Source organism: Haemorhous mexicanus, chromosome 1 (assembly GCF_027477595.1).
Source record: "Haemorhous mexicanus isolate bHaeMex1 chromosome 1, bHaeMex1.pri, whole genome shotgun sequence".
NCBI lineage: Eukaryota > Metazoa > Chordata > Aves > Passeriformes > Fringillidae > Haemorhous > Haemorhous mexicanus.
In genome coordinates, this window is record NC_082341.1 from 94,997,211 (window position 1) to 95,018,095 (window position 20,885).

General features: G+C 36.2%; 1 protein-coding gene across 4 annotated transcripts in view; it reads left to right on the top strand.

Moving 5' to 3' along the window:
* PTPN3 (protein tyrosine phosphatase non-receptor type 3) overlaps window positions 1-20,885 on the top strand; it is a 161,558-nt gene that overhangs the window by 98,337 nt on the left and 42,336 nt on the right. For all 4 annotated transcript variants that reach the window (XM_059856658.1, XM_059856649.1, XM_059856668.1 and 1 more), the window contains exons 10-14: window positions 2,832-2,920; window positions 8,056-8,119; window positions 13,160-13,332; window positions 18,092-18,226; window positions 19,745-19,921. In XM_059856658.1, coding sequence (XP_059712641.1) covers window positions 2,832-2,920; window positions 8,056-8,119; window positions 13,160-13,332; window positions 18,092-18,226; window positions 19,745-19,921 — 638 coding nt within the window. The remainder of the gene's footprint in view (window positions 1-2,831; window positions 2,921-8,055; window positions 8,120-13,159; window positions 13,333-18,091; window positions 18,227-19,744; window positions 19,922-20,885) is intronic.

The window sequence follows — 20,885 nt, forward strand, 5'->3', positions numbered from 1 at the left end:
GGCTGCAGTTGAACTGTAAGGGTTACTTCTGATTTAATGGATGCCCAAGGTGAAGTAGCTATCAGGAGCAGTCAGGCAGTCACTGGAGTCCATTAAACATAAAAGAAGCTTCTAAACCAGGAAATCCTCTACCTGTAAATGTCGGGGTGTAGTTGGTTGTCTCTGCAGTTTTGTCCTTCCAAAACATCGATTGCAAGTCCCTGTTTGGATTGAATGCCATGAGGCAAACCTCCCAACCAACATGAGGTTGGTCTTGCTCCCTGTAAGAAGTTTACAGTGAAGGTTTATAAGCTGCTTTTTCACAGAGGTTACTATGTCCTGCCCCTGCTTTGGCAGGGATGTTTACAGTGCCTCCTGATATCCTCACTCCCCCTCAACACTGCTTTTAAATCATCCTTTCAGTTTTGTCACATCCCAGTGCCTTGACCGGATTTAGCTGGGGCTAATTAAACTGTGTCTCTGTGGAAGGCTTTATCTCTGTGGATTCTGGTGATCTTGTTCCTCTTAGATTGTGTATGGCAGAAGAACTAGGTAACACCTGACTTTTATACTAATAGCCCAAAGAAGCTGGCTGATGGTTGGAAGTGGGATGCTTTTGGATGTTTCTTGAAGACCAGATGGATATATAGCTTCCTTATTTTTTTTGTTTTATGAAACAAAGTTAAATATTTAATGTAAGTGTGAGCTTTTTTTTAGCAATGTACTAAACATACGAGTTCAATCTGAGCTCAGTCTTCATATGCAAACACTTTGCTTATTTTCTGATGAAAAATCAGAACTGCTAAAATATTAAAATATGCGATAGTGTAAGGAGACTCAGGAGAGTGAATTCAGTATCTTAAAACTATATTGATATTGCTTGAATTTCTAATCTCCTTTTCACTCTGGACCACTATCCTCTCTGCTCAATAATTAATCTGCTGTTAACTTATCTGTCATTTTTACTCAGAGAGTCAAAGATAGGAAATTTTTTGAATCAATATTATTTCCATATCTACAAAAATCAAAATGGTAATTGTAAATTAAATAAAATATGAATCAGTACTTAACTAGGTAGATGTCTGGCATGACAATTTTTTATCTTTAAACTTTTTATTATTATCTTCTTCGTGTTACCTGTTTTTTAAAAAAAATATGCATGCTATTTCTTTCTTATGCAATTTAACAGCATGTTTTGAAAGTGAAATTACTGTACATCAATATCATTTTTCATAGAAGAGACCCTCTCTTTATGCTATTCCAGCTTCTTGATTTTGTGTTTCTTAGGCTCAATACTAGAGAATTCATAATAACAAATAACATCGGAGCTTAGTGTTTTGGGCTGGTGCAGAGGAGAGCAAGGAATGAACTTTGTTCTGACAAAGCTTCTGGAGAAAATAGAGTAGTTTAGCCTAATTAATCCCCATCAAGTGCTTTAGATAATCCTTTATTTCTACTTAATCATGTCGATTTTAAGGTTTTACTTTAAAAGCTGTTTTTTCTTCACAGTATTGATTTTTAAAAGCGGGAACCTAGAGTAAGCTCAAAGTGCTAATAATACAATTTTCTACCCTGCTTTAGGTTGGTCATATCATGGCAGAAACAGCTAAACTGTAGGCGCTTAATCTCCTGAAAACTTCAGTGTTCTTCCCAAGTATTAAAATACAGGGATGTCAGTTCTGGATTCCTGTATTATGCTTTGCAAATTAGGTTGGACTTCACTCATTCATGGGCCTCTATCACACTTCTATTCAACTGTTTTTAAAGGATTTATTATAGACTTTCCACAGTATTGCCAGAGCACATGCTACCTGTTCTATTTCCCCGCACCTTACTAATATAAAGAAATTGGGATTGGACGTGGAGGAAAGCCATATATTAATTGAGCCCAGAGTACCATCTAGAGGAGCAACTGCGCTACTGAAGGCTTTAAGAGAATCTGTCACCATTGGCTGTCCTTTACCAGCAATCTCAAACTGCTTTTGAGTCAAACCTGATATCTGAAGCAATGGATTCTACTTACATATGGATTTATGTATGCGTTAGGCTCTGTTTAGAAATGTGTGTCATGACACAGCAGTGTGTATTGATCGTAAGAAATGGGAAGCCAAGGTCTGTAACTTCTTTGACATCAGTCTGGGTTTAGGCTCAAAATGACCATCCAGCATCCTCCTCTCTGCCTTTTTGTTTTTGTTATTTTTTTAACTCAAATGTTTGCTTATATGTTTTCTCTTGAGTATCTCAGTACCTAGAAAGGATTGTAAAATTATGATTTTTTTTCCAGTTGCATGTGTTAAGTTAATGCCCAGCTTTCAGTTTAGTTAATAATGGATTTCATTTAGTATATGAACTATTCATGTACACGTGTATTTCTCCAACATATTCTCATATGCAAAATTATGGTCACCTCCTGTGCAATCTTTCTTGGTAAGACCTTTTAGGAAAAAGTAAGGAATTTTTTCCTCTCTTTTTTTTTTTTAACAGCACGTAGTCAGGCAATTTTTGGTCAGTTCCCAAAATTCTGTGACAATACCTGACTAATCTTGGGAAGCAATTCAACTTCTTTCCTGAAATTAATAAGATTAGACTTGCAAATTTACTCTTGATACAGACCTAAGGAACATCTAGGGTAGTAGGATGAACATTACAACTTTTATGAATGAGTAATATTTAGAATGTGTAATAAATAACATGAAAGGAAAGAGATGCCAAAAATCAAAACTCAAAAATGTCATTGATTTTATTCCTCAAGTGTAGCAATTTAGATATAGAAAGCTTGAAAATAAATGTATTAGTAGATAAATGTGAATACACAAACTGCATCTGTGTTCTTACAGTATTTTCTTTTTTAGGATCTCCATAATCTAGATCTTATGATTGGGATTGCATCCAGTGGAATTGCTGTATATAGAAAACTCATCTGTACAAGCTTCTATCCCTGGTAAATTCCTGTATTGTAAAGAAATGTGTCCAGTTTTTTCAATTGTACCTCCATTTGCTTTCACATTTTTTCCAAAGAAGCCTACAATACATATATTTGTTCTTTATGGAGTATTGTATTATTTCCTTGTGCTTAGATAAAAATGAAAACTTGCCTATGCTTTTAAATCTTTAAGACTTTTGAAGTCTTTGCAATGTGTGAAGTCTTGATCAAGTTAATTTATGTACAGGTATGAGTACATTAGGAGGACCTTGTGGTCTTAAAGATTTGCTGCTATTATGCTCAATAATATGTCTCTTTAAAAACAAACAAAATTAATCAGTATTGCTATTGAAGTTCAGCCCCTAATTCAGTCTGAAGTTAAGTTCAGTCTGAACTTTTTAACATGGCATTAAGAAGCAAGAAGTTACTTGGAGTAGAAAGGTAAAATTAGGTTTTTGCGATTTCAGATTTACAAGTAGGATAGTATAATTTAGACATTTTTAAATCTTATCAAATATGGGTATATAACATTAGCAAGAGGTGAGAGACCTTCACGGTATTCTCTGATACATAAAACATTAGAATGCGTGGTTGTGCTGTAGAAAATAACCTCTGCAAAGAAATAATGTGCACAAGAACTCTAATGTGAATGACATGCGAAGTTACATAAGCTATAATTTTTTTAAAGTCCTTTTGGGCTTTATTAGTTATACCATGCTAAAAATTATAACCTGAATAAGAAATTTTATGGAGGTCAGGCATTTCCTGAAGGTTTTTGGATTGGATCAGATCGAAATTTTTTCCAGTCTTTCTTTTTTGAATGAAGTATGAACTTTTTTTTTCTGCTTGATAAAACTATAGCTTTGTCATGTTACACGTGAGTTCTTTGAATTTTTAACAATTTTTCTGGATAAATTATTCAGTAAGATAGTACAGTGTTCTTAATCATGACAGAAAAATGCATTCCAGTGAGTTGCACTTGCATTTTGGCCCTTAATTATACCAAAAAAAACCCCAACTCCCTAGCTGTAATCTTTAAATATTAGTGTCATTCCATCATTTCATTTATGAACCCAACCAAACAGCTATTTCTTATAGAAAAGCAATAAAATAAATTTCAGTTTAAATTCTAGGGGAAAATATACTGCATGGTCTCTGGATTATTTTTTTCTTTGCTATGAGTTGCATTTCAACTCCCTGGGATATACTGCAATCATCCTGGGTAAATGCATGTCAGTAATAATGCTCTCATGCAGCAGCACAGTGAAAACTTGTATTTTTCCATTTCTAATGCATATTGAAGCATAAAAGACTTGTCTTTCATCTTTGTGCCTTGAGTGCTGCTCTTTCATACATCAGCCTCTCAGCCTCTTACAACCGCTGCAGGTTTTAAAAACTGCCAGCTGGAGGCACATTTTCTGTCTTCTGCCAGTCTTGTTCTGCCAACTTAGGTGACCTAAGTAAGATATGAATTGATTATAGGTGTTCCTGAAAATCACAGAGTAATGGCATTTTAAAATCTGTGACTGTATGAATTTTTTCAAGGAAGGGAAAGATGATAGTTTATAGCACAAAAGACAGGAGGAATCTACAACTTCCTGTGCTACTTTACTCCTGGAGAGCACAGAGGAATAAAACACAGATGCTAAAACATTTTTCACAAAAGCCTGTTCTCATTTACAGAAAAAATTGAGGGACGTAAAACCCACAGGTTTTTCAGTTCAAATAATTCCCACTCTAAAATATGAGGCTTAGGTAGTAATATTTTCAGCTGACAGCTCATGCAGTTGTTCCAAGCTTTCCCTACTCACTCACTTTCTCTCTGCCTCTCTCTCTCTAAAAATTTCATTTCATCTTGAAAGCAAAAGCTCCCTACACAGGGGCTAACTTTTTGATATTTTATTTCTGGCATCTTGCTTGAGTTAATCATAATTCTTTGTGCAGGAACGGTGTTCATTCCCTGATCCCACCAAAACAAGCAAACACTGAAAACCACCAGAGTGGAGTTGCTTGGGATGTGTTTGTAGTATGGATTCTCACTTTTATTTTAGATCTCAAAGCAGGATATATTTCTGTAATGCCTGAAGTGGTGTTTATTTAGGCTCTTTACGTAACACCATTTGTATCAAGTGGTTTTTCTTATGGACTGTGCAAACTTTACCATTAACGAGTTGGAACTCAAGGTGGCAGCAAACACCATCAAAGCCCTCTTTCCAAAATTTGAAGTAAAATACTCTGCAGTGGATGACAACAATACAACTATGCCATATGGTAGTAGTCAAAGGGGACCAAAAGTTTTCAGGAACAGAGGCAGTGAGAGAGCTCTGCCTTGGCAAAAAGATGCTTTTCAATCAAAGCAACCTACATAAAGAGCTGACTGATCAGTCAGTGACAATGCAAGTCAAGATAGGTTTAAAAAATAGCTTTGGATTTAAAGCAGTATTTTGTGCACTCTGCAGAGTTATTCTCAGGGGTGCTTAATTGTTATGTGGTAATTTCCAAATGATTTTGCAAGTAAATATTAATGGCAAAAACATACAAATACTCTCTGTATCAGCAGCAAGTAAAGTTAGGTAGTAAATGCTATTTTGTGTATGCAGCTTCACTGCTTTGAAAATTTCAGAGAAACTACTTGAGGAGTGCATAATACATTGCTAGTTAAAACTTGGAAAACAAGTATCTTGCATAGCAAATTGGACAGAATCGTTTTTCAGTGGCAAAGTACAGGATTTACAGGTAAAGAAACTTTCTCTTTGCTTCAAGTCACGAGTACCAGCTGTTAGTACAAAGTTCTAGGACAGGACTGCCAGTTGAATCAAAAATTAGCAATTCTGTGGGCCACAGAGTGACAAATCTATTTAGATGCTTGTGAATGATAGGAAGATGGAACCCAAAAGATCTATCATTCTTAATATACTACAACAAGTGAGTGCTTTTTAAATAAACCATGAAATTTAATGATTCGTGAGTGCTGCATAGTCACTGAACAGATTATTGGTGAGAGAAAAGGGCCACTGAACCACCAGTTATAACAGCAGTAACTGCATTCTATTAATATAATTTTTGGATATAGCATCTTCAAGAACTTAAGTCTAAGTGTTTTGACACCCTGATGTCCTAGGTTTTTTTGCTAGATTTTTCTAGGTGTGAACATTCAGTGAGTTTGTGGGCATAACATTGCAAATGATTTTTAGTTACTGTTAAATAAAAATGTCAGAGTAGCAAGTGTTCTTTATGCCTGAACTAAGTAGGTTTAGTTGTACTTTAAGAAGAATGAATGGAATTGAGAGGGGTATTCTATTTAGGGGAATGTCAAAATAAAGAGACAATGCCCTGATTTGGCTTGAAGTGATTATATGGTCACACACTTGTTTTGGTTCTGATGGAGTTTTGGTAGATTTTTTTGTTTGTTTTGGCATGTTTCAAGAAAAAGCAGTGTGTAATGGAGAGCGATTGAGGGAGTTTTGGTACTTTAGGATGCTGGCTCCCCTTTTGTTGTTGGGTGGAGGTTTTTCCCCTTAGTCTGCAAGGTTAGTTTTCTGTGTCCCGCATTTCAGCTGGCTCCGTGTTTAGGTAAGACCAGACCATGATGGCAACTTTGGAATAACTCCAAAAACTTGTTTGTTGCAGTTTAGTCTAAGTCAAGAAATATGGTAAGAAAGAACCAGAAGCTCAAAACTTGAGTTGTACTAGTTCAGGCAGAGTAGCACTAGAATCAAGAAAGAATTAATATACAATGAATTGCAGCTTAGGAAATACAGCTGAACATTTATGACTTGTCAGATAGTTCAGAATCAAAAGCTTTTAGATAAGCAATGCAGATCACTGATGTTTGAGGTAGCAATTCAAATGACACAAGTGTTTTAAGAGTTGGCCTAACAGGAGAGGTGGAAATGATTTCAATTTTCCATTAATTTTTACATCAATTTGCCTTGTCAAAGATAAAGTGATATGTCAAAATACCTGTTTCTTTGTGGTTCTGTAACTGATGGAGAAAAGCATTTTCTGAAAATGGCATTGTTTTCCACCTCTCGTGCAGGAAAAGGGATAGGTAATTCCATTAATATTCTTTTTAGTAACTGGCAAATATATTCTCCTGTATCCACGAAGGATGTTGCTCTATAACTTAAGTGCCTCTCCCATGAGCAGTTGGGAATGGGATTTATGTCATCCCGCTTGATGAGACTAAAGCTAAGTTCATACCTGACATCTAACATCACAAAAATATGAGATTTTTAGCAGTAAACTTAAAAAATCCTTTCATGATTTTTCTTCAGTCAAATATGACTTGTTTAGGCCTTAAATAGGTTTCCTTAAGGCCTCCATAAGATTCCAGCTGACAGTAGATAAGAGATTTCTTTGTGTAAAAATTCAGGTTTTCAGTTACTGAAGTAGAACTATTGCAGTGAAAACTTAGGTATTTTAGACAAATCTTGTTTTGCTGTGGGAAGGTGTGCAGGTGGGTAAGGTTTGTTTAATTTAGCAAAACTGATAAGTGTATAATTAAAATGAAAATTGCTTGAGCACCAATTCCAGTTGTAATCTTTACCTTAGAAAATATGTATTCACACTGTGTATATTTAAAAAGATGTGTTCAGTTCTAAAATTACCACATAAATTACATAGCAATGTTAATGAAGTGAAAAATATATTAACACTCATTCCTACAGTTCTCATCCTTCTAAAATTATGAAATTATTTTATCTAGAGATTTTGTTTAGTGATTAAGACAGGTACATAATATTTTTCACATTATGAAACCAATTCTACAAAGCCTCTGCAAAGTTTCAGTTGTTGTAAGACCAACCTTGTCATGTCATTAGGGTCTTAAATTTTGTTCCTTTAGTCACAGTTGTCATATGACTCTAAAGTTATACAAAAGTTGACACATTTAACATTTGTGCAGCTTAGTGTAGAAGATGTCATCAAGTTTTTTGCTGCAAGAATAGATTTGGTGGGAGAGAACTGCTGTGAACTATTTAAAGATTAAACAAGGACATCTATTTGCCACTCAACACAAGAAATGGCTGCATATTATTCATTGAATATTTTGCAGCTCTAATCTTTCAGGCTCACTGTACACAGTATTATTTTTCATTGTTTTATCACTCTAAACATTGCTTGGTATTTCATGGCCTGTTTCTGTCTTTTAGGGTGAACATTTTAAAAATATCCTTTAAAAGGAAAAAGTTTTTTATACAACAACGGCAAAAACATGTAAGTAGTCCTCTAATTTTATTTTGCTCTAGTGACCATATTCAATATTTTATATTGAATGTAACCAACAAACTGCTGTTTGGGAAATGTGCCTTTGAAACTCTGTTTTGTTACATTGGTCTTGCTATTCTGGTCTGCTTATTGCCTCTCTTTTTCCCTTTTATTATTTCCTTTCCAACACTGAATCCCCTCCACTTTCAGTCTGTTGGACTGTATCTTTCCCGTGGAGGTTTCCTCTCCCTTGGAAACTTCGGGTAAATGCAAATCTCCATCTTTTCTCCAATATCTATTAACATAGCATATTTTCCCTTTCTCACCAGCATCTGCTGCTGTTTCCCTTGTTGTTCTCCTTGCCCTGTGGAGTTCCTTAATGCAGTCAATCTACTAAACTGCTTATCCCATCTAGGGGGAGTTTATGAGGTCCCTTAAGCCTATGGAGCTTAGAGCTCAGGAAGAAAGCAAGGTTCCTGGAGGAAAGAAGAGCTTTGCAGATGAAAAACAGGAGGTTGAAAAGGGGAATAGCCCACCTGCTGCTGTGTGTAACATGGAGGGCTTTAGGAGTTGGCAAATTATGTGAAGATAGTTGATAAAACAAATATGAAATGTTTCAACTGTTAAGAGAGGGCTTCTGTTGGTTGCTTTGTGCTCTTTGCAGAGCAATTGAAATATTAGTCTATTTAATGGGGAAAGAAATCTTGATCACTGATTATTATTGTGCTGCCACAATATGAAAAAAAATAAGATATTTTTTACAAAGAGCATAGATTATTTAATATGACAGAAAGACAAAAACTTCTCAGAAACTAGTGATCAGCCAGATGTATAAATATATTAATTCAGTTGAGGACAAAACGTAGTAAAAGGCAAGTGTTAACTTGTACCTAAAGTTCATGGAGGCTCTTTCTGGTAGTACACAAGCTCTTAAATTTATAGGAACTGTGTTACAAGACCACCTCTTGACCCACATAGATTAGAAGGTCTGCTGAACACAGATTTCTAAGAAGGCCTTTTTTTTACCCAAAAGAAAAATGTTTTCTTATTTTTTCTTTTCTGTGTGTCCTTCTTTTTCCCCAGTTTGGTGGGCTCTCTGAAATTTGAGGAGTGTGCAAGAATGTTCATGTTACTTTTCAGGATTCATGTTAAGAAGAGTTAGTTTCCAGACATAGTGCTGCTGCACTAATGCTTGCACACACACACAGCATGCACAGGGTGTGTTCTTACACACAGTAGGGTGATCTTAAGGTTTTTTTACTAGCTGTAAGTTTCTAAATATGTTTTTTATATGCAGACATGTCACAGTCTGTTCATATATATTTCACTGCGTGAAGAAATGAGTGGTTGATAGGCCATTCTACTCAATTGTGAGTGTAAACACTTGCAAGTAGTAACTTCTCTCCTGGGTTTGAGGATTAAAAATTCACTGATTATTAGTAATTTTAAAATCTAAATATTTTCAATTATACAGAAAAGTACAGGCTTTCAGACAGCAGTTTCCAAATGTGTCTGTGAGAATAAATGTAGTACTAGAGCTCTCTGAGAATGATTAGTACAACAGGGCTTGGAACTTGATGATTTTAAGTCCCTTCCAACCCAAGCCATTCTATGATTCTCTGAAAATGAGTACATTCACAGTGGTTTTGTAATATGGAAGAATAAAGTGTCAATATAGAACTATCTGTGGACTAAATGTAAAACCTGTGTGTTCATTACATAAAGACTTGACTGCTGTCAAAAGTAGAATTTTTGTCTCTAGAGACCCGTGTCACTTTTGAAGAGAGCAGCAATCTTAATTTGTTCAATTAAACATTTGATAAATGATGACAGTTCAAGGCTCTTGATTCTTTTAGCTTACATTCTCTGAAGTGATCATAGTTCTTTGTTTCATAACCTACAGAGATGACAGTAATTCATGCAGTGTCACGCTTAAAGAGCTACAGAATTGTAAGAAAAGTAAGGCCAGCTGCATGACCTTTTTACTCCTCCTCAGTTCATGTGAAAAAGCAGACCAGGTGTGCCACTGAATCTTTGGATAGATCCATCCTTGTCAGCCCCCTGTGTTTTAAATTTAGGGCATCAAGTGTGCAGTGCTCTGGTGGTATTGCTTGGAAAAGCTGCTGGTGCCGTGCAGTGGGAGAGAGGGGAGTGGAGTCCTGGGGGTTTCACCAGAATAGTGGGATGCTTGAGGGGTGTGTGAGGGCAGATGACTGCATTGGTGTCAGTCTTCAAAATGATCCATTTTTTGCTTGGAAAGACAGAAGCAAATAGGTAAATGAATCTGAAAGTAAGGGAGATGAAAGAGTGTGGGGAAAACAGAGCAGATACTGTATGTTCTTAAGCAAGGTTTGACTAAAGAGGACGAGAAAGCCGTAGAACCTCTTTTATATTTTATATGTCATATGTAGATTCTTTACGAAAATCTACAGAAAGCTCTCAAAAGCATGGATTTGCAGTCCCCTGGGATGTTCCATGTTTCACTGATTTTTTTCTCCCTATTTCATTTACTCCATTTTTCTTTCCTTATGCGCCTTTTCTGAAAAAATCAGCTTACATTATCTCCCTCTTTCCCTTCTGCTCACCTTCTCTTTTACCTTCCCACTGCTCCAGTCTGATCAGCTACTTGATTAGGAGTATGCAGTATTTCTTTTTCTACTGAAGAGCCAAATAAGGACTGGGGAGCAAGACTGATGAATCAGTGAATGTCTGATTCTAGAGAAGCTCATGACATATAGGCTTAATAAAGGGTGCAGGATTTAAGGTAGGAATAAGAGCTATGCTGTTTAAAGGCAACGTTTTTACCTTTCAGAAATGAAATTTTATTTTCAATGTGCTTATCTAGTGCTTAAAAACAACTTCATTTCCTGCCTACTAAAATTTATCTACACATTTTATGCTGTAGATATTTTCAGGTTTTCTGTTAATGAAGTAGGCATACAACTGATGCGGAAATTCTTCCATATGCTGAACTAGCAAAACACTTTAGTTATGTGGAATTGTTCCCTTTACCTCAAATTTATCTAATCCTCATTTCTTGATAATCATGAAAATGCCATTCTTTTAGAGCTTGAGCAGTATGATGGGCATTAAATCCTTGGATCCCACTAGAACTCTCCTCACCTCTAAAAGAGTACACAGATTTAACAGCATAACTTGCAAGGTGGGATGTTAGTGAGGCAGATTGTTATTAACAAAAGATTGTTAGTCTAAAAATTTAATAAATTTTTATGAAACTTCTCAAAATATTTTTCCTAGCTTAAATCCATATTGAAACTTTCAGCCCACTTAAAGGCTGCTAAGAAGGTTCTGTGACAACAGAAAAAGCACACTTGTAACAAGGAAAATTAATTGCTGCTATCAAACCTAAATTTAAAAAGAGAATATTAGATGTACTTATTTCCTTATCTTTATACTATACTACAGCTTTTTGAGCTGTTTGGATAAAATAATTTTGGTGGCAATTGAAAGGCCAGTGCTTCAGGCCAACAAAAATATCTATACACTTACTTTTGTTTGTCTGCTGAAGTAGTAAAACCCTTCAAGTGGTATTCAACCAACAGGGAGTATGTCAGAAATAGCATTTGTCATTAAACCTTTGTGATGTGTGCTTCATATATTTCAAGAAATTCTGAGTTAAGATTTGCTATGCTTTCCTGCTTTGTTTTACATAACTACTTAGAAGTGAATTATGGTGAATTGACAAATTGTTTCCAATATGCAAGAGACTCAAATAACAAACCCACATCTTGAATAGAAAATGTTTTAAATGCTTTAATAGATATAGGGAAAACATTCCTTAAAGACTGTAATCAGTTAAATGTTTTTCAGTGCTTGTGTAAAATCAAGAGGAAATCTTTTTTTCTCTTGAGAGTCTCGCCGTTTTTCTTAAAAGACACAGATTCTCTGGACTAGACATGAAGTGATTTTCTAAAAGCAGGCTTGGTCTCAGATATATGTCAATTGCAAAAAGCTGCCTAGAAATAAAAAAAACACAAGAAAAACATATTGACTATACCAGCCAAAATGGTTTGTAGTTACTTCCCAACAGGATCGTTGCTGGGAACAAGCAAAAGGTTGCCTGTCTAATTATATGTTGAGATGTCAAAATTAGTCATAATTTAGAAGAGCTAGAAAAGATGAGTGATGAAAACTTGTTTTTTCACTGAAGTGCTGAACTGTGCTGGCAATTGTCTCAGGTCTCATGTTACCTTTATTTCTACTCTTTGCTTTGCTCTCATTCCACTGTCTTTGCATCAATAGCTAGATTAACTAACCAAAGCTTTCTCTTGTACAAAACTCTTGGGATAAACATTGATGGCACAATTGTGTTGCACTCGTGTTTCACTGGCACGTTGGCACTGAAGTTACTTGTGAGAGCTTGCATCGAGACACACAAGTTCTATATTCTGCTGCCTTCTGAACCTCCTCATTGTGGCCTCACATTATCATCCAAGCAGGAGTGGATTTCAACAGCAGTAGCAGCAGCTCGGGTCCCATCGCAACTATTTTCTTTCCCCAAAGAGAGATCACTGTAAACATCTTCAGTTTCTTCTGAAAGAATATTAAGAATATGCTTTTTACATACTATGGCGCTTGAAAGAACATTGATTTGAAGCCTTACATGAAGAGTTTGAATTCAAAGATTGAGGGGTTTTTTTCTTTTGACATTGCACCCTTAATTGATTGTTTTAAAGAATTTTGTTTGTCTTAAGAGGTCAAAATCTGACTGGAAACCTGAAAATATATTTATCAGTATAACATGATACTCATATATATGAAATCTTTACCACTCTAGACTTAAATATTTTATTAACATTTCATGAACTTGTAAAGTGCACATTTTGCAATTTGGAATTTCAAATAGTCACAGGGGTATTTTGGCCATCTCCAGCTCAAAATCTACTATATGCTGGTTTTTTGTTTGTTTGTTTGCCACATTGTATTTTTCATGTTTAAGCTTAAAATAATTCTATTGTGTTTTTATGACCTTGTTTACTGTTTCATCTACTTGTATATGTTGAAACATGGTATTCCCTACTGTTACAGAATGAATCCAGAGAGCATATTGTTGCCTTCAACATGTTAAATTACAGAGCATGCAAAAATCTTTGGAAATCTTGTGTAGAGCATCACACATTTTTTCAGGCAAAGAAGTCACTACCTCATGAAAAAAAGATATTATCACATTATTGGACTCTGGGTTCTAGAAATCCAGCAAAGTAAGTACTGTGTGAAAGCATGTTTTGCTCTATGATGGGAATGGGAGAATTTGTGTCAATAGTAGCTCAAGTTGGAGTGGCAGAGTTCAGTCCTGTCCATAGCTTTGTTCCAGTCTATATATGAGCCATTTGACAAGTTATATGGTTGTGCTTTCACTTTCTGCAATGTGATCTCCTTACAGTAGAACTTTTCTTATTATTGCCTCAAAAGGTGTTTGGATATAAGTTTTACTACTTTTTTTTCAACTTGTTGCTTCAGTCTGAAGTATGAAAACACTGGAAAGGAAAAATGACATGTAGCTAATGATCTGGTAAGGGAATTTGCAGAACAGATTTGTTTTGAAATGTTTAGCCATTAGTGTCATATACGCATTCTGTTTAATATGTTAGGGCAGTTTCTGGAGTGCATCACACCAACCACTTATTACTGACACAAAGATGAAAAACTTTTTCCCATTCAGGTATTCAAGATAGCTCTCTTGTGACAATTCTAATCTTTTATTTGTCTCATTGGATTCATCTAGTTACAAAGCACTAGAAACACTAGTTTCCTGGTGTTGTTTAAGATCTAGTTACCAGGAAGTAATTCTTAAGTGCCTGTGATTTTCCTATATGAAGCTGGGACTATTCCTCCCCATATGCTGTTACTGAGCCCTATTGTCATGAAAGTTAAGCTGCCAGTTTATTGTCCAGTCACATGACATTGTAATGTCCTTCTGCAGTTGGCCCTTATTTTGGCTATCCTGTGTGATTTTTTTTTTACTCTGCTCTTTTATTTTAGGGGCTTTTACTTTTTTTTTTGATAAGTATCAGTCACAGTGATTTCTTCTGTTATGCTGATTTGTTCTGTTGTTACATTTATCAGCAATTCAGCTATAAAGGTTTCATGTCCTGTGGCTTCATTGTCTCGTCCATCCCATCCCAATCCACCTACCCCAGCCCCCAAAAATATTCTGTAATGAAACACATAAAAAAAATATTTCATATTAATAGTGAATAAAAAAGGAAGTCTTGTGTCATTATCCTCTCTGGATGTGAGATTCTGGGGACGTTCTTTGACCCTTTGGTCATCTGTAGACTCTAGAAACCTGCTTCTTCTCATGATTTTTGGACAAGTATTTTTTGGGGGTTTTTTTGTTCATGAGTAGTGTGGTTTTGTGAGTTTTTGTAGTGTGTTCTCTTAACAGTTTAACTTTACATATAATTTGTCAGACTTGGAGATTTTCTGTCTTCTATTTGGATAAGCTTCAACTTCTGAATGATATCAACATGCTTCAAATGACTCCTCAGACTTTGGTGGCTTTCTGGCTTTTCACACTCTGAGGTCTCTTGATGGTGCAGAAATTAATGCCAAGTGCACTGGTATTGCTTGTAAATGAAGCAATTAACCCCTGAGGGCAGTGTAAGAATTCTGATAAAATGTTATGCTTTTTGCTGGAGTATAATTCCATGTTTTCACCTAGTACTAAGTCAAAGCTAGATGATCTGGTTTCTAGGTCATGGGGGAAAAAAAATAGTTGTACAAACAGTATTCTAATTTTCTAACATTTAAAAAATCCCTATTTTTAGAATTAACTCATTTATGGAGTGTTATGACCTTGGTTTTCCTGTAGTGGAGGTGTTGAGGTGACTCAAAGTTTGTTGGATTGTCAGGTCTTGGAGTCCTTTACTTCTTTCAAATTTGCAAAGAGATTGAAAATCCTGATCCTCCTATAGGACAGATATATACACACAGTGATTCCACAGCCTTTGTTATGTTAAGAAAGAAAACAGCATGAGTTCCAAAGGGTACCAGTTTAGTATAATTTCATTTTTTTACCAAACGTTTTAATTTTGACAAATCTGCTGTTACAATTTCTTAATAGTCTGTAGCATACAGAACAGTTCTCACTGTTGATCTGAATTACTAAGAAATAACTCCTTTTAAGTAATTTCAATGCTCTGAGGCATTGTCTCTGCTGAATTGCTTACTTTGACTTCTAAGGAATCTCCAGGGGGAGAATCAGTTACGGAGATACCTTCCATCAGCTTAGGACAACCTCTTTGGCCTTATTTATGCCAGCAGTAAGCAGGAATTTTGGGATCTACATGAGGAAGAAGTAATTCAGCAACCATTGCTATGAAAAACTCCTTAACTACATAGGAAGCAACAGTAATTTTGAAAAGCTTTGAGTAGCTCCTATGAACTCAGCAAATAATTTTCTCAAAAGATTTAAGAAAAATTGTGAAGAAGTCACTTCTGTGGTCATATTTCACATATTGAACATTTTTACTTTCCGACTTGTTTAGGATTGTAGAATGTTGTAAGATTTTCCATGTTCCTTTTCAAGGATGGCTCTGAACTTATGTGGAAGTTACACAACCAAAAAAGTGATTCTGCTTTCTCCCTTATGAAAGGGATGAAATTTTTGCATTATATAAATCAAACAAGAACCGACAAACCAAACCACAAAACCAAATGTGCACCCAAAAGCTCCACTTACCACAGCGTGCAGTCCTGGAGGTTTTAAGTTTGACTCGTATTCAAGAATTCTTTTCATGCAGCTTCCATCAGCTTTGAAGGGTGCCACGTTCTGGTTTTACCGTCTTAAGTATCACAGGTTTTCCTATACAATTTGTGGCTTTCTTGTTCTGTGTTCTTTTACATTTATTTGAGGCAGATAGCCTGGCATTTATTGCATCACTTCATATAGTTGCAGTACTTGAGTACAATTTCTTATTTGCACGTACCTGTGCCCTTCTTGATTCTCTTAACTTAAGGTACTAGAGGCATTCCATTTAAATTAGGCTGCTGAGTTGTATAAATCAGCTGCAAGCCTTGTTCAAGGAGCAGACTGAATCACATCTCCCAGATTCTGAGAGATAAATTCTGGGCTGAATGCTGAATAACCTCTCCTAGACTCATTCTCATTCCTTGTTGAAAAGCTAAAAAATGTATCTGTATTTTTCACCAAGGATAGCCTCAGTAATAGATAGGAGAAAGGAAGCATCATTTCCAGATAGTACAGCCCATTCCAGAAAGGCTTTGGCAGCCTCCCAGAATGTTTGCTGAGAAATATGCTGATATTTGGCATTTGAAGGGCAGCTACTTGAATTCAGGAGATTATTAATCTTCTGTGCCTTAACTGAAATATCTAGACACATACCCTTTAAGTGATTTTGTGGTCAGGATTAGGGGTTTAAGATTAGGATTAGGGTTTAGGGTTCTGGCTTCCATCACATGAGTTATATTGCACTTCAAGTTGTCTGTGTTGGAAAATGCCTCAACAGCCACTTGTAAAAATGAAAGCTTATTAATATGGAGTTCTTCGCGATGCAGTTTTCATAATGCATCATCTTTTTCCAGCCTTTCCCTCTGCTCCAACTATGTAAGAAAGACCTTTGAAAGGTCTTTGAAAGACCTCTGTTTCTGAAGAAGATAAGTAGCTGGTACCTTGTTATTGTATTCAAAAGTGTTAGAAAAGTAAAATGGGTAGTATCTCCCAAAAGTTTCTCCTGAGTTGATGGACTTTGTTTTCTAAGCATGGAAAACATACATTGATAGGTGATTGTAATATGTAGATGCTTCATACTAAGTTTTTCCTCTGTTTTCTATACATGGAGAAGCTTCTAAAGTACATTTAGAAGATGAGGGAATTGATTTCCTTTAAAATCATGAACAAGATGTACTAAATACTTTGGTATATAAAAATAATTTATGGGTTGCTTTTTCTTTAACTTATATTAGCAAAAAGTAGTACAATGCAAAGCATGCTTAAGGTTTGATTTTAGCATAATACCCACAGCTTTAGTAAGATTTTTATTTTATTTATTTTTAATTTTTTTAATGCTATGTAAAGTTAAGGCTTTTCAGCTCTCTAGTAAGATCCTTACTTAGCCTGCTAACCCATTATGTACAGTTCAGGGCTTAATGGGCCAAAGGTGTTTTCTCTGTAACTAATAAATTATTTCTTCTATGAGAAATCCTAGGCCTGCAAACTTAAAGGTGAGCAGCTTATCTCTCAGCTTGACTTGTGGAATGCTTTATAAAATGATGCATAAGAGTTAGTTTATCTCAATTTCAGTCTACTTAAAGATTTTCTTTATGCTGTGTATTTTCACTATTAAGATACTTTTACTGCTTTCCTAGCTGTGGTACTTAGCCTGTTGCAGCCCTTTTCTTCTCAAATCTTTCTTCTTCTTGTCAAAAGAAGCAGTCCAGATCTGGAAATCTTATTTTCATGTCAGATTTTTTTTAATAATTTATCTCTTTAAGGAATACATCACTTAAAGGTGGCTTCCTTTCACAATAGAGTGTTGTCTGGTTTAGCTCTTAACGAGGCAGCAGGTAGATGGGTAAAGTTGTCCTGTGCTCAGTGAAGCTCTTGCTGAATTATTACCCCTTTGTGAATATTAACAGGGAAGCTTCAGAGCATATTACCTGTATTTGAACTGTCTTTTGTCAGGCACTCCGTTCAGTACCAGTAGGACTTACTGAATTTCCTGTTTTCCCCTCTGTCTTCTTAAACACAATTGGGTTAAAAATAATTCTCAGAAAAAGTTATTTTTACCCGGGCTTGTGATAAGCAATGTAGCAGGGATTAACAATCATTTTCTTGTCACAAATGAGGGACAACAAATGTCCCTGTGAGAATGTAAATGCATAAATAAGGAGGGGTAAGCAAAGGGGGATGCTTTAAATTATGAAATTGACTTTCATAAGCATATTTAAGTTTTCTATGCAAAATAACTCACATATAGCTGTTTTATATCTTTTCAGGTCTGTAAACAACCAGTACTGCAGAAAAGTGATAGGTGGGATGGTTTGGAACCCATCTATGAGACGATCCTTATCAGTTGAGCACCTAGAGACCAAAAGCCTTCCTTCTCGATCACCTCCTGTTACCCCCAATTGGTAAATCCATTTTCAGCCTTTTCCATACCTTCTACTGTTTTTCCATAGCTTCCTACTGTTTTTAATTGTATGTACTTTAGCAGAATAATTATGTAGTGTGTACAGATATACTTAAACATTTTTATTCTGAAAATATATATGACAACAGAAGGATGGGTGTCACCTCAACTTTAGCAAGGCTTTCATGCTGTCTGCCAAAATCTTTTACCCAAATTAAGTCATTATGTTTCTGGATGGGTGGACAACAGGATGGTTTAAAAAAAAAATGTTAAAATGGTTGGATGACTGGACTAAGAGGGGAGTTGTTAATCGGTCACACACTACCTGGACAACAATAAAAGGTAGATGACTTCAGGGATTGCTCTTGAGACCTGTCCTGCTTAACCTCTTTATGATCTGGAGGAAGCAATAGTATGCTTGATTATAAAGTTTGCAGATGGCACCAAACCTGCTGGGCTGGGTCAATAAGCCTGGGGCCAGGACTGCTCTCCAAAGTGATCTTGATAATCTGGAGAAATGGGCCAATAGGAAATGTGTGAAAATCAGCAGAGACAAACATAGTGTCCTGGGAAATAAGAACCCAGTGTGACAGTATTTTCTGCAGTGCAGCTTTCTGGGAAACAACCTGGTAATCTTTATAGGCAGAAGTGGTACATGAGCCATCTGGTATGCCCTGACAGCAAACAAGTCCAACCTGTCAGAATAGACAGAGTTGTAGATAGTAGGTCAGTGGAAGTGGTAGCCCCTTTTGGCCCAACATTCTCTAGATTTCATTAGAATGCTGCAGCCCATTTTGTCTGCAAATATAAAACAGACACGAAATGGAGCAAGCTCAGCATAGACCACCAGCTCCAAGGCAATCAGGAGGTTGGAGTACCTACCCTGTGAGGAGAGGCTGACATAGTGGCACATGTTCAACCTGGAGAAGCAGGCGTTGCCCAGATGCTTAATGACAGCCCAGAATTACTTAGGAGGAGGCCAGCCAGAGGATTAGGCCGGGTTTTTCACTATTGCATAGTGGGAGAATGGGGCAACAAGTATATGTTGAAACAAAAGAGGTTTTTCATCATATAATGGAAAAACTGCTTCACCACGTGGACAGTCATAGCCTGGGGAAGTTTTGTGGTCTCCATCCTTCAGATTTTTTGAGATATGAGTGAATAAAGCCTTAAGTAGCCTACTCTGGCCTTAGTTGACTCCTGCTTTGAGCAGAGGATTGGACTAGGTGACCCCCATTAGTCCTTTCCAACGAAAATTATCCTATTATTAAAACATAATAATACAAGTTGCATTTTACAGGGGGAGAAACACAAATCAGTTCAGTGTACTGGACCTAGCAGTGTGTGATTGCCTAGTACACCATACAGAATGCTTGAAAATTGATTATTTTGAAGTGAGACTTACGGGCCTGGTATGAAGATTCAGATCATAACTGCAATAGGATTGAAGTTTTTCCTTTATAAAGTTTTGTGAAATATTCTAATCTTCCTACTTGTGTTTGTATTCTGTGTTTTTAAGGCGGAGTCCTAGACTACGTCATGAAATCCGCAAACCACGACACTCATCTGTAGATAACCTTACGAACGAGATTAGTTATATTACTGAAACAGAGGATGTTTTTTACACATATAAGGGCTCTCCAACGTCAAAGGACAGCGATTCAGAGTTCTCTCAGAACCGTAGTCCACAGAGGGGGTAAGGACTTTGGCAAACAATCCATTGCTTATTTTGATTTTTTTTAAAAGCACCCAACAAAAATCCCAAAGAGCTGTAGTGTGAAACGGTCACAATCAGTTTTAATGCTACAATGAGTTCAAACAGTTGTGTTTCCATAAGCTTTATTTTGACCAATTGCTATACTGCAAATGCCGTGACACAAAATGCAAGTCAAAAGCATACTGACCCTTCATCATCAAACAGTACATAGTAGTTGAGCTGTTAATAAAATTAGAAGAACTACTAAGGCATGTCTGTTCAAAACTGTAATATCCTGTTTCCTAGTAGCTTTTGCAACCCTTTCCTACCGGTCAGAAACTCTTTTTTGTGGGGAGAAAGACTTAGTGAACTCTTTTCAGAGTTCCCTCATGTTCCACATTATCAGGTCAGCCTTGTCAGTTGAAAGAGGTATTGCATTTGAGTATACACAAGAACTTCATAATGCTGGTGGTCATCCATCTTTTTCTTCTTCAGAGGAACTGTTGATGGTTTGTCTAAAGGCAGTGTCTGCTTTTTGGCTGTATTCCTTAAGGACCTACTTTGATCTCCTCTGCAGTGCCTTAACAACTGCTGGGTTTGCTGCCAGCAGTTGAAGCACCTGTCTTTGTGCACTCTGATTATTTGTTTGTTCATGTATTACATTATATGTATGACTACACTCATTTCTTCATGAATACCAGGTTATCACAAATGTGATAATTGCTCAGTCTCAAGAAGAAAACAGCTACTTGAAAACTTCGAGCTGGGAAGAATGCTGTTTGTTGAAATGCATGTTCCTTTGTAGCATTGCAAAAGAAAAATGGTTTTTAGTGATGCCTAGTGACTTTAAGGCAAGGTGTATTTTGAGAAGCAATATCTTAATGGAAGCTGATAGGACTCACCTGATTCTGTGACAGTGTGCAGGTACTAAATATAGCTTTAAATTCTGATTGAAACTATTTTC